At 41.9% G+C, this 12,967-nt stretch overlaps 1 protein-coding gene across 4 annotated transcripts in view; it reads left to right on the plus strand.

Annotated features, from left to right (window-relative positions):
* Positions 1-12,967, plus strand: part of FRMPD4 (FERM and PDZ domain containing 4) — a 739,093-nt gene that overhangs the window by 632,434 nt on the left and 93,692 nt on the right. For all 4 annotated transcript variants that reach the window (XM_077296709.1, XM_077296712.1, XM_077296710.1 and 1 more), the window contains one exon: positions 12,537-12,582. In XM_077296709.1, the coding sequence (XP_077152824.1) occupies positions 12,537-12,582 (46 nt within the window). The remainder of the gene's footprint in view (positions 1-12,536; positions 12,583-12,967) is intronic.

A 12,967-nucleotide genomic window follows, 5' to 3' on the forward strand; every position in this document is an offset into this window, starting at 1 on the left:
GCAGAAAAATGGCGAAACCAAAGTAGCGGAACTAGCCCGATTATTAAGGGCAAACTCAGCCAACGGCAAGAAGGTCACCCAATCATCCTGATCTGCCGAAACAAAACACCTCAAATAAGCCTCCAGAGTCTGATTAGTTCGCTCCGTTTGTCCATTAGTCTGAGGATGAAAGGCAGACGAGATCGACAAATCAATGCCCATCCTAGCACAAAAGGATCGCCAGAACCTGGAAACAAACTGGGATCCTCTGTCAGACACAATATTCTCAGGAATGCCGTGTAAGCGAACCACATTCTGAAAGAACACAGGAACCAGATCGGAAGAGGAAGGCAGCTTAGGCAAAGGCACCAAATGGACCATTTTCGAAAAGCGGTCACATACCAACCAGATGACAGACATACCCTGAGACACCGGGAGATCAGAAATGAAATCCATGGAAATGTGTGTCCAAGGCCTCTTCGGGACAGGCAAGGGCAAGAGCAACCCGCTGGCACGAGAACAGCAAGGCTTAGCTCGAGCACAAGTCCCACAGGACTGCACAAATGACCGCACATCCCGTGACAAGGAAGGCCACCAAAAGGACCTAGAAATTCCCGGATGACCTGCCAACACCGAGGAATGAACCTCGGAAATGGCTCTGCTGGTCCACTTATCAGGAACAAACAGTCTGTCAGGTGGACAAGAGTCAGGTCTACCAGCCTGAAATCTCTGCAACACGCGTCGCAAATCAGGAGAAATGGCTGACAAAATAACTCCCTCTTTAAGAATACCAACTGGTTCTGCAACTCCAGGAGAGTCAGGCACAAAGCTCCTTGAAAGAGCATCAGCCTTCACATTCTTTGAACCTGGTAAATACGAGACCACAAAGTCAAAACGGGAGAAAAACAATGACCAGCGGGCCTGTCTAGGATTCAGGCGTTTAGCAGACTCGAGATACATCAAATTTTTGTGATCAGTCAAGACCACCACACGATGCTTAGCACCCTCGAGCCAATGACGCCACTCCTCAAATGCCCACTTCATGGCCAGCAACTCCCGATTGCCAACATCATAATTCCGCTCAGCAGGCGAAAACTTCCTAGAGAAGAAAGCACATGGTCTCATTACCGAGCAACCAGGGCCTCTCTGTGACAAAACGGCCCCTGCCCCAATCTCAGAAGCATCCACTTCGACCTGAAAGGGAAGTGAGACATCAGGCTGGCACAAAACAGGCGCCGAAGTAAACCGGCGTTTCAACTCCTGGAACGCCTCCACGGCTGCAGGAGCCCAGTTAGCAACATCAGAACCTTTCTTGGTCATATCCGTCAAAGGTTTAACAACGCTAGAAAAATTAGCGATAAAACGACGGTAGAAGTTAGCAAAACCCAAGAACTTCTGAAGACTCTTAACTGACGTGGGTTGAGTCCACTCATGAATAGCTCGGACCTTGACTGGGTCCATCTCCACAGCAGAAGGGGAAAAAATAAACCCCAAAAAGGGAACCTTCTGTACTCCAAAGAGACACTTTGAGCCCTTAACAAACAAAGCATTCTCAAGCAAAACCTGAAACACCATCCTGACCTGCTCCACATGTGTCCCAATCTTCAGAGAAAACCAGAATATCATCCAGATAAACAATCATAAATTTATCCAGATACTTCCGGAAAATATCATGCATAAAGGACTGAAACACTGAGGGAGCATTAGAGATCCCAAAAGGCATCACCAAGTACTCAAAATGACCTGCGGGCGTATTAAATGCAGTCTTCCATTCATCTCCTTGCTTAATGCGCACAAGGTTGTACGCACCACGAAGATCTATCTTGGTGAACCACTTGGCACCTTTAATCCGGGCAAACAAGTCCGACAACAGAGGCAAAGGATACTGAAATTTAACAGTGATTTTATTCAGAAGCCGATAGTCAATACAAGGTCTCAAAGATCCGTCCTTCTTGGCCACAAAAAAGAATCCCGCACCAAGAGGGGAAGAGGATGGACGGATATGCCCCTTCTCCAGAGACTCCTTGATATACGAACGCATTGCGGCATGCTCAGGTACAGACAGATTAAATAATCTTCCCTTAGGAAATTTACTACCTGGAATCAAATCTATGGCGCAGTCACAGTCCCTATGAGGAGGCAGAGCACCGGATCTGGACTCGCTGAACACATCCTGATAATCAGACAAATACTCAGGAACTTCCGAAGGAGTAGAGGAAGCAATAGACACCGGCGGGGAATCAGCATGAATTCCCTGACAGCCCCAACTTGACACAGACATTGCCTTCCAATCCAAGACTGGATTGTGGGTCTGTAACCATGGCAGCCCCAAAACGACCAAATCATGCATTTTATGCAGAACAAGAAAACGAATCACCTCCCGATGTTCAGGAGTCATGCACATGGTTACCTGCGTCCAAAACTGCGGTTTATTTTCCGCCAATGGCGTAGCATCAATACCTCTAAGAGGAATAGGATTTACCAACGGTTCAAGAACAAAACCACAGCGCTTGGCAAATGACAGATCCATAAGACTCAGGGCAGCACCTGAATCCACAAACGCCATAACAGGGTAAGAAGACAATGAGCAAATTAAAGTCACAGACAAAATAAATTTAGGTTGCAAATTACCAATGGCGACAGGACTAACAACCCTTGTTAGGCGTTTAGAGCATGCTGATATAACATGTGTAGAATCACCACAGTAAAAACACAACCCATTCTGACGTCTATGATTTTTCCGCTCATTTCTAGTCTGAATTCTATCACATTGCATTAAATCAGGTGTTTGTTCAGACAACACCACCAGAGGATTAGCGGTTTTGCGCTCCCGCAAACGCCGGTCAATTTGAATAGCCAGCGCCATGGAATCATTCAGACTTGTAGGAATGGGGAAACCCACCATCACATTCTTAATGGCTTCAGAAAGGCCATTTCTGAAATTTGCGGCCAGAGCACACTCATTCCACTGAGTAAGCACGGACCATTTCCGAAATTTTTGGCAATACACTACAGCTTCATCCTGGCCCTGAGAAATAGCCAGCAAGGCTTTTTCTGCCTGATCTTCAAGATTGGGTTCCTCGTAAAGCAATCCGAGCGCCAGAAAAAACGCATCAATATTTGCCAATGCCGGATCTCCTGGCGCTAGCGAGAAAGCCCAATCCTGAGGGTCGCCCCGTAAAAAAGAAATAACAATTTTAACTTGCTGAGCTGAATCTCCAGATGAACGGGGTCTCAGAGAAAGAAACAATTTACAATTATTCTTGAAATTCCTAAACCTAAATCGGTCTCCAGAAAACAGTTCAGGAATAGGTATTTTAGGTTCAGACATAGGACTACTGGTAACAAAATCTTGTATGCCCTGCACACGAGCAGCAAGCTGGTCTACACTTGTAATCAAGGTCTGGACATTCATGTCTGCAGCAACCACAAGCCACTCAAAGGTAAAGGGGAGAAAGAGAGGAAAAAATAAAAAAATAAAAATCAGAATTTCCTTTCTTATTATCCCACTTCTGCAATGCATAAACATTCAATGTTGGCCTGGCATACTGTTATGACCCCAATGGCAGAGGGTCTCAGAAATATTTACTAAGTCTGCAAACACAAAAACCAGCTCATAGGGCAGTGGTAACTGGGCTGACCATATATCTAATCCTAGCACCACAAATAACAGCAGCCGGGGAACGTGCCTACGTTGATTCTAGACGTCTCGCGCCAGCCGGAGAACTAACTAACCCTAGAAGGGAAAAGAAAGACCTTTCTTGCCTCCAGAGAAAAGACCCCAAAAGTTGGATACAAGCCCCCAACAAATAATAACGGTGAGGTAAGAGGAAAAGACAAACGTAAGAATGAGCTAGGTATTTAGCAAAGAGAGGCCCACTAGCTAATAGCAGAATATAGTAAGATAACTTATATGGTCAGCAAAAACCCTATCAAAAATATCCACGCTGGAAATTCAAGAACCCCCGAACCGTCTAACGGCCCGGGGGGAGAACACCAGCCCCCTAGAGCTTCCAGCAAGGTCAGGAATCACATTTAGTACAAGCTGGACAAAAATGAGAGCAAGCAAATAACCCAAAAAACAAAGAAGCAGGACTTAGCTTAATTTAGAACGAACCGGGACCAGCAGATAGGAGCAAACAGAAAGGATCTGATTACAACGATGCCAGGCACTGGACTAAGGATCCAGGAAGTTTATATAGCAACACCCCTGGACTAACGGCCCAGGTGGGTGCAAACTGAGGGAAGAAACTCCCAGAGTAATATCACTAGTAACCACAAGAGGGAGCCAAAAAGTCTAATTCACAACAGGTCACTATGAGAGATGGTAGAGGATAGTAAAGGAATTTTAGTTTTAGTCCAGATCTTATTATATTTATAATTCATGTGCTGTTGGATATCTTTTCCCAGGCTGGAAGAAAGAAAACTAACCTTCCCCCCACCTGGGGAACACCCTGATTGGGATTGACTTTTGGGGGTGCTGGGTTTATTAAACATGAATCCCTTGGTTTTCTTCCTTTTATCCCCCCATCCTTCCTGGGAACTTTCCCCCCATTTTTTGGAAGGCTTCCTGTTCCCAAATTTCCATTTGTAGCAGTACCCGAATAAATTAGGAAACAATTTATCTTTATCTCCTGCTTTATCTAATATGTCATCCAGGGTGGGCCCGAACAGGAATTTGCCTTCACAGGGGATATAACACAATTTTGATTTAGTTTGGAGATCCCCAACCAAGTTTTAAGCCATAAGGCCCGTCTGGCTGTATTTGAAAAAGAACCTGCCCTAGTGGCCAGTCTGACTGAATCCGCGGAGGCGTCTGCCAAAAAGGCCACCGCCCCCCTCATTATAGGGATTGTGTTTAAAATTGTGTCTCTAGGGATCTTTTCCTTCAATTGTGTTTCCAGCTGATCCAGCCATATCATTAAAGCCCTAGCCGTACAAGTGGCCGTGACTGCAGGCTTCAGTCCACCCCTTGCCGCTTCCCAGGCACCTTTTAAACTAAAGTCTGCTTTTTTGTCCATGAGGTCTTTTAACCTTCCCATGTCTTCAAATGGGAGTGCAAATTTTTTATAGGATTTAGCGATAGCCACATCTAATTTTGGGGCTTTCCCCCAGAAGGAGTACATAGGATCCTCAAAGGGGTATTTTCTTTTGGGGGTGAGAAGGCCCTTTTTCTCTGGCTTTTTCCATTCTTTTTTAATTAAGTCTTCAACTTTATCGTTCAATGGGAAAGATCTTCTGGATTTTTGTTCAAGCCCACTAAACACTATGTCTTGAATAGTTTTAGTTTTATTTGGTCGGGAATCTACGAGGCCCATAGTGGATCTAACTAATTTAATTAAGTTAACTGTTTCTGCTATTGGAAAACAGCACCAACCATCCTCAGAAGAAGATGATGAAGCAGAAGAATGAGAATTATCAGAATCTGACTCGCTCCTGCTCTCTGAACTACTGGACTCAGAAACAGGGGAAATATACTTAGTTTTGCAATGCTTTTTCCCCGTCTTTTTTAAGGATTTAAGGGAATCCTCCACCTGATTTTTAATTAGGGACCTAAGACTTTCAGCGAAGTTTGGCACTTCTTCTGAAACTGTTTGCTGGATACAAGATTTACACAGTCTCTTCACCCAAGTAGTGGGTAGATCCTCTGCGCATAGTGCACATATACTGTGTTTAGTCTTGCTGACACATTTCTTCCCCTAAAAAAACAGGAGGAATAGGCCCTAATTATAAAGTGACTTTCAAGAAGTCCATTTACCACCCAGCAGAGAACGGAAGGGTACCGGATGCGATGGCTCTTTATATGGATTTTCTTTCCCGCTGACAACCGTGCTAGGACTCTTACTACGCTGAGAGCCTGAACAGTTGCTTTAAGGGAATGCTGCTTGCCTACCATTACAGCGTTCCCAGTAATGCATTGTGCGCCTGACAGCATCGGGATCCCGCACATACGCAGTACTGGATTCCCAGAAATGCATTGCGGCCGACATCTCGCGCATGCGCCCTCTAGTTCTGGAGCTCTGGAACACGCAGCCATGAAGGATGCCACACACGCGCCGGGAGAGGTGGTCTTCTGTTCCATCTTCTGCCACCTCTCCCCGCACACCCTTAAGGGCCCACTGACCCCAGCGATGGCACTTTGGGAACCACGCATGTAGAAAAGCCGCAGAGACACCATCACGTGTTTCTCAACGCAAGCAATGAATAGCCAGGTCTTTCACCGGGAAGAAACAACCACTTTGGTAACCACACCAGTCGAGGCAGGGAACCCCCCTGCCTGCACCAAACTGACTGGCCCTGGAATCTGTGGAGACAGAGGTACACTGGAGCTGTTTAGCTCTCTCGTGACAGGAAACCAACTGATGCGGAAGAGAGGTACCGCCTTTTTATCTGTAGGGTTCCAGTCCTGACGGGGCGGATTCCCTCTCTCTGTGGTGCCATCAGAGAGAAATACATGTCTACCATTTCAAAATAACAATATCAGTGATCAGTATATCCACCCTTGTTTTCAAAACAGTCATCAGCCTTCCATCCACGGAGTATGTCAGTTTTTTTTAATGTGGTGATGATCATCATTTTGGGCAGCACCAACCCTACCCTAGCCTCCTATTCAATGTTCAGAGAGATGTACTGCTTTCTTTCAATGTAAATCTCCCATTTACGAAGGGTCCAAAAGTTCTCAATAGGGTATAGGTCAGGGGAGGAAAAAGCTGTGCGTGCAATGAGCTCAGAGTTGATGTGCAAGGCCAGATTAAAGGTGATGTGATGAACTAGCTCAGGGAATCAATACAGTACATGCACACATGTAGTGTCCAGCATACAATTCCACTTTAACATAATGCAGGTGGGGTTTATTTAATCCCCTGAACAGAAAAGGACTTCATGCCTTTTTGTGTCTAAATGGCTGGTTTAATCCAGAATCCCAGGGACTTGGAATGTGTGTGTGTGTGTGGGGGGGGGGGGGGGGGGGGGGCTTCTGTCTAAAAGTGCTGCGTGATAGTTTTAGAGCATAAAATGGAGACTGAGAAGACAAAATGGATCCTGGTTTCCCACAGAGCCATATCATTATTCTTTCATCTTTAAGGTCTTTACTGAATAGCCAAACTGTGGAGTACTTTGATGACTGTAATGGTGCACTGTCCTATTAAATAAATCATTGTTTTCTTGAAAGAAGCAGACTTTTTCCTGTACCACTGCTTGTAAAAAGTGTGTTTTAAAAACTGGCAGTAGGTTTGAGAGTTGATTTTGAGTCCATCTGCAACCTGAAAAGGTCATTTGTAATAATACTAGCACATAGCCATACCTCACGTTCACCTAGCTGGTGTCTGAGTCGAAGTGGATATCTGTTGCCTGTTACTGACCCAGCCACAGTCACATACATCTGGTCCATCAAGAGTCACTCTCATCGGTCCATAAAACCTTTGAAAAATCTGTTTTCAGATATTTCTTGGCCCAGTCTTTACATTTCAACTTATGTCTATTGTTTAGTGTTGATCAAATATAGCCTTCCTTACCATGGCCATCGATCTGAGCACTGAGCACGCTACATTTGGGCACTCCAGGGAGGTTGCAGTTCTGGAATATGACAGCACTCAATGATAATGGGTTCCTGGTCGCTTCACGTTTGATTCTTATAAAATCTTTTGCAATTAACATGCATCTTTTTTCTCAACATGTTAACATGTTTTTTATGACCTCATTGACTAATTGCAGCAAAACTTTTGATGGTTCTGTCATCACACCCCAAAATCTTAGCCACATCAAGAGTTGTGCATCCCTGTGTAGGACTTGTAACAATTTCTGATGTTTCAGAATCAGTAAAATATCTTTCTTTGCCCAATTTTTCTTAAGGAAAACAAGTTCTTAATATTTCAGCACATCTTGATAAGTGGTGTTGATATTCTTAGGCCATATCCTTTCTCATTACACAAATCCACATCACCTGATATTCTTCAAACCAATAAGCATTCAAGTTTACACAGCTTAGAGTTGGAAAATATGCATCAAAATGAAATGTGGATAACATTCACTTGCCTAATAATTGTGCCCACAATGTAGATAATCAGTTTATATAAGTATATGGCAATAGCCTAAAATCCTCTTATAGTATTTAAAAATTGTATTAATGGACCAATTTCAAACCTGCTAGTAATATAGCATACTAACAATGTGGTAACAACATCTTTAGAAACCTGTGGACATGAAAGTTTTAGTATAGCACAGGGGACACATAAACCAATGTATGTTTTTTTGCTAATGTTAATGTAATGCCAGATTTATTATGTATATATACACTCACCGGCCACTTTATTAGGTACACCATGCTAGTAACGGGTTGGACCCCCTTTTGCCTTCAGAACTGCCTCAATTCTTCGTGGCATAGATTCAACAAGGTGCTGGAAGCATTCCTCAGAGATTTTGGTCCATATTGACATGATGGCATCACACAGTTGCCGCAGATTTGTCGGCTGCACATCCCAAAGATGCTCCATACAAGGCAGGATGGATTCATGCTTTCATGTTGTTTACGCCAAATTCTGACCCTACCATCCGAATGTCGCAGCAGAAATCGAGACTCATCAGACCAAGCAACGTTTTTCCAATCTTCTACTGTCCAATTTCGATGAGCTTGTACAAATTGTAGCCTCAGTTTCCTGTTCTTAGCTGAAAGGAGTGGTACCCGGTGTGGTCTTCTGCTGCTGTAGCCCATCTGCCTCAAAGTTCGACGCACTGTGCGTTCAGAGATGCTCTTAGGCCTACCTTGGTTGTAACGGGTGGCGATTTGAGTCACTGTTGCCTTTCTATCAGCTCGAACCAGTCTGCCCATTCTCCTCTGACCTCTGGCATCAACAAGGCATTTCCGCCCACAGAACTGCCGCTCACTGGATTTTTTTTCTTTTTCGGACCATTCTCTGTAAACCCTAGAGATGGTTGTGCGTGAAAATCCCAGTAGATCAGCAGTTTCTGAAATACTCAGACCAGCCCTTCTGGCACCAACAACCATGCCACGTTCAAAGGCACTCAAATCACCTTTCTTCCCCATACTGATGCTCGGTTTGAACTGCAGGAGATTGTCTTGACCATGTCTACATGCCTAAATGCACTGAGTTGCCACCATGTGATTGGCTGATTAGAAATTAAGTGTTAACAAGAAGTTGGACAGGTGTACCTAATAAAGTGGCCGGTGAGTGTATATATATATACATATATATATATATATATATATATATATATATATATACTGTGTATATATATATATATATATATATATATATATATATATATATATATATATATATATAGTTTGAAGTTCTAAGTTCTACGCTATATATTCTCTTTTTTAAAACACATTCAATTGCCATTAATATTTTTAGTATGTGTCTGTAGGTGCGTCACAAGAAGTTCTTTTATAACAGAATTCTTTTGCCTTTGTATTTCAGGCTACATTAGCAACACAACTCATTGCTTAAATGCCTGTGTTCCAAAATTTTCACATTAATGAAAGACATTAAAGAAAGAAAGAAGATTTACTTAGCTTAGACAATTTAAGCCCATGGCATATTCAAATCTAATACTTTTCTCAAAATTAAAGTAACTCATGAATGTGTCTTGCTGATTATTTGGTTCAAAAGACACGTACAATATGTCACTAAATTGGGGAGCAATATAACTGAAAGATTTCTCTAAATGTAAAATATGTGTTAAAGGATAATTATAATAACAAGTGTATGTTTTTTTTTTACTTTTCCTTTCCAAAATTCAATTGTTACAGATGACCTTACTTAACAAAAAATGGTTTCTTGTTTGCTGTCCAGACTATACGAGAGTAACCACTAATTTCCTTTTATTCTTGATATTTAATATTTAGCAGACACACGAATTTCCTGCAGATCGGTGGGGGTCTGGATCCTGAGACACCCATTGATCATGCAGTTGGACCCTTTTCTACAGATTCAACAGAAAACACAGGTTTTTAACCCCTTCATGACCCGGGGTATTTTTATTTTTTCGTTTTTTGCTCCCCTTCTTCCCAAAGCCATAACTTTTTTTATTTTTCCGTCAATATGGCCATGTGAGGGCTTGGCTTATTCTTTGCTGGACGAGTTGTACTTTTGAACAACATCATTGGTTTTAGCATGTCATGTACTGGAAAAACAGGAAAAAAAATTCCAAGTGCGGTGAAATTGCAAAAAAAGTGCAATCCCACACTGGTTTTTTGCTTGGCATTTTTGCTAGGTTCACTAAATGCTAAAACTGACCTGACATTATTATTCTCTAGGTCATTACGAGTTCATAGACACCAAATATGTCTAGGTTATTTTTTATCTAAGCGGTGAAAAAAATACCAAACTTTGCTAAAAAATTAAAAAATTAAAAAAAATTGCGCCATTTTTCGATACCCGTAGCGTCTCCATTTTTCGTGATCTGGGGTCAGGTGAGGGCTTATTTTTTGCATGCAGAGCTGACGTTTTTAATGATACCATGTTGGTGCAGATACGTTCTTTTGATCGCCCATTATTGAATTTTAATGCAATTTCACAGGGACCAAAAAACCTAATTATGGCTTTCGAATTTTTTTCTTGCTACGCCGTTTAGCGATCAGTTTAATCCTTTTTTTATTGATGGATTGGGCGAAGCAGAATGCAGCGATACCAAATATGTGTATGTTTGATTTCTTTCTTATTCTTTTTTTTTGGAATGGGGCTAAAGGGGGGTGATTTAAACTTTTATTTATTTATTTATTTTTTCATATTTTTTTTAAAAAAATTTACTTTTGCCATGCTTCAATAGCCTCCATGGGAGGCTAGAAGCTGGCATAGCCTGATCGGCTCTGCTACATAGGAGCGAAGATCAGATCGCTCCTGTGTAGTAGAATTACAGACTTGCTATAAGCGCAGGGTGGCACTCATAGCAATCCAGTATCAACATCCATAGAGGTCTCAAGGAGACCTCTGGTTGTTATGCTGATGCATTGCTAACCCCCGATCACATGACGGGGGTCAGCGATGCCCGCATTTCCAGCTGAATGGCAAGAAGTGCTTGTTAAATGCTGCTGTCAGCGTTTGACAGCGGCATTTAACTAGTTAATAGTGGCGGGTGAATCACGATTCCATCCGCCGCTATTGCAGGCACATGTCAGCTGTTCAATACAGCTGATATGTCCCGGCTTTGATGCGGGCTCACTGCCGGAGCCCGCATCAAAGTGGGGGTTCTGACCTCAGACGTACTATCCCATCCGAGGTCAGAAAGAGGTTAAAAAGTTAAGCCCAAAGAAAAGTAAATTGTGAATAAGCCTAATTTGCAAAAATGTTTGCCGATCTTTTGACTAAATTGCCCCCATTTTGCAGATGTAGTAACCCATGGTCTCAGACAAAATATTAATCTTGCCCTATAGATACTGCAATCCCAATAATGTGATGTTTATGCTTCTTGTTGGCTAATTCTATTCAACAGGAATCGACTGATAAAATATTCTTTAAATATGTACAGCACCATGGCATTAATGGTGCTATATAAATAAATAATAATAATAATAATAATAATAATAATAATAATAATAATAATAAATAAAAGATACCTGCACAATATTACTCAATTTCAAATGACCCTATGATTTGCAATTTTCAAAGAACGAAAGACATTCAAAGCTATACTGAAAAACAGTAAGCTTAGTTGGGGGAAAAAGGATAGAAAATTACATTGTATATTGTTACTAGAGATATTAGCAAATATCAACAAATTGGCAACTCTTGTTGGCGTTGCCCTATATTCCCAAATCTAAAAAGTAGCCAAGTTCTCAAGGGATTGTTGAAATATAAATGGTTTAATTTGAGACCTGTTTCTGCCTGTTTTTATTTGATGAATGTCCCTATCCATTGCCCAAATTTATTATACAGTGTTTAAAGAGAACTTGTCAAATCTACATGATGTCAAGTGTATATGAAGGTGCCTGGTAGCAGGACTGAAAGGGCAGCACCCAGGTCGAATAAAGTTAGTTTTCTCCTTGGTGTCGGATGTAATAGATTTATCCTGTAGATTATGACTATATCTGCAAGTTAATAGTATTATTGGACATATCAAGTCCCCTTTTAAGTAAAAGGATTACAACAATCACTTGGATACTTTTCGGTGCTTTGGGAACATTGAGCAGTGTCAGCAAGAGCTCTCATATTGTTCATCCTTTACTGTCGGCATGGAAAATATGGACCCCACATAAAGGCTACCAATGACTGGCAACCAGACTTACGGCTCAGAATCCTGAGACATTAGTCTGATGGCCATACTGAGCTATCTAGCGCTGAATGCTTCCCTGCCTCAACTTTATTTGTTTTAAGGGCTGTTCCTTCTTTTTCCATTATGCTGTCCATTTATTATTCCCACCCTCTCTTGTTGAGGTCTAGTATCAACAAATTGTTATTGGATATTGTATCTTTCAATACTGTTGCTGTACAAAATTACACAATGTATTTACAGGCTTCATTTTTAATCTTTTCAAATTGTATTTTATATTCACAATTGATATATAACATTTTGTGTGCTTGCTTGTTTTCTTACAGAAGCTGCAAAGAATCAATACTTCTTACAGTTGTGCAACCATACCCTGTAAGTATAAGAAGAAATAATGTTTTTCCTTTAAGGTTCTTTGCAATAATATTTGCTAATATGTAACATAGTAACATAGTTAGCCAGGCCGAAAAAAGATATTTGTCCATCCAGTTCAGCCTATATTCCGTCAGAATAAATCCCCAGATCTACGTCCTTCTAAAGGTATATGGATGTCATAGAAGGGGATCCCCTATTCTGTATTCCTCTATAGCAGCCCTGGTCATCAGTTCTCTTCTACTGTCATACCACTTACCACCCCCCCACCTCAGCTGCCCTTTCACCTTTGTTCGTGATGGTTATTCCTTACCACCCCATTTGCACTGAGCTTGTGTGTTTTTGTGCTGTGTTGTATGTCCTATGCAGGAGAGGTAAGGGTTGAGCC

Source organism: Ranitomeya variabilis, chromosome 3 (genome assembly GCF_051348905.1).
Source record: "Ranitomeya variabilis isolate aRanVar5 chromosome 3, aRanVar5.hap1, whole genome shotgun sequence".
Lineage (NCBI taxonomy): Eukaryota > Metazoa > Chordata > Amphibia > Anura > Dendrobatidae > Ranitomeya > Ranitomeya variabilis.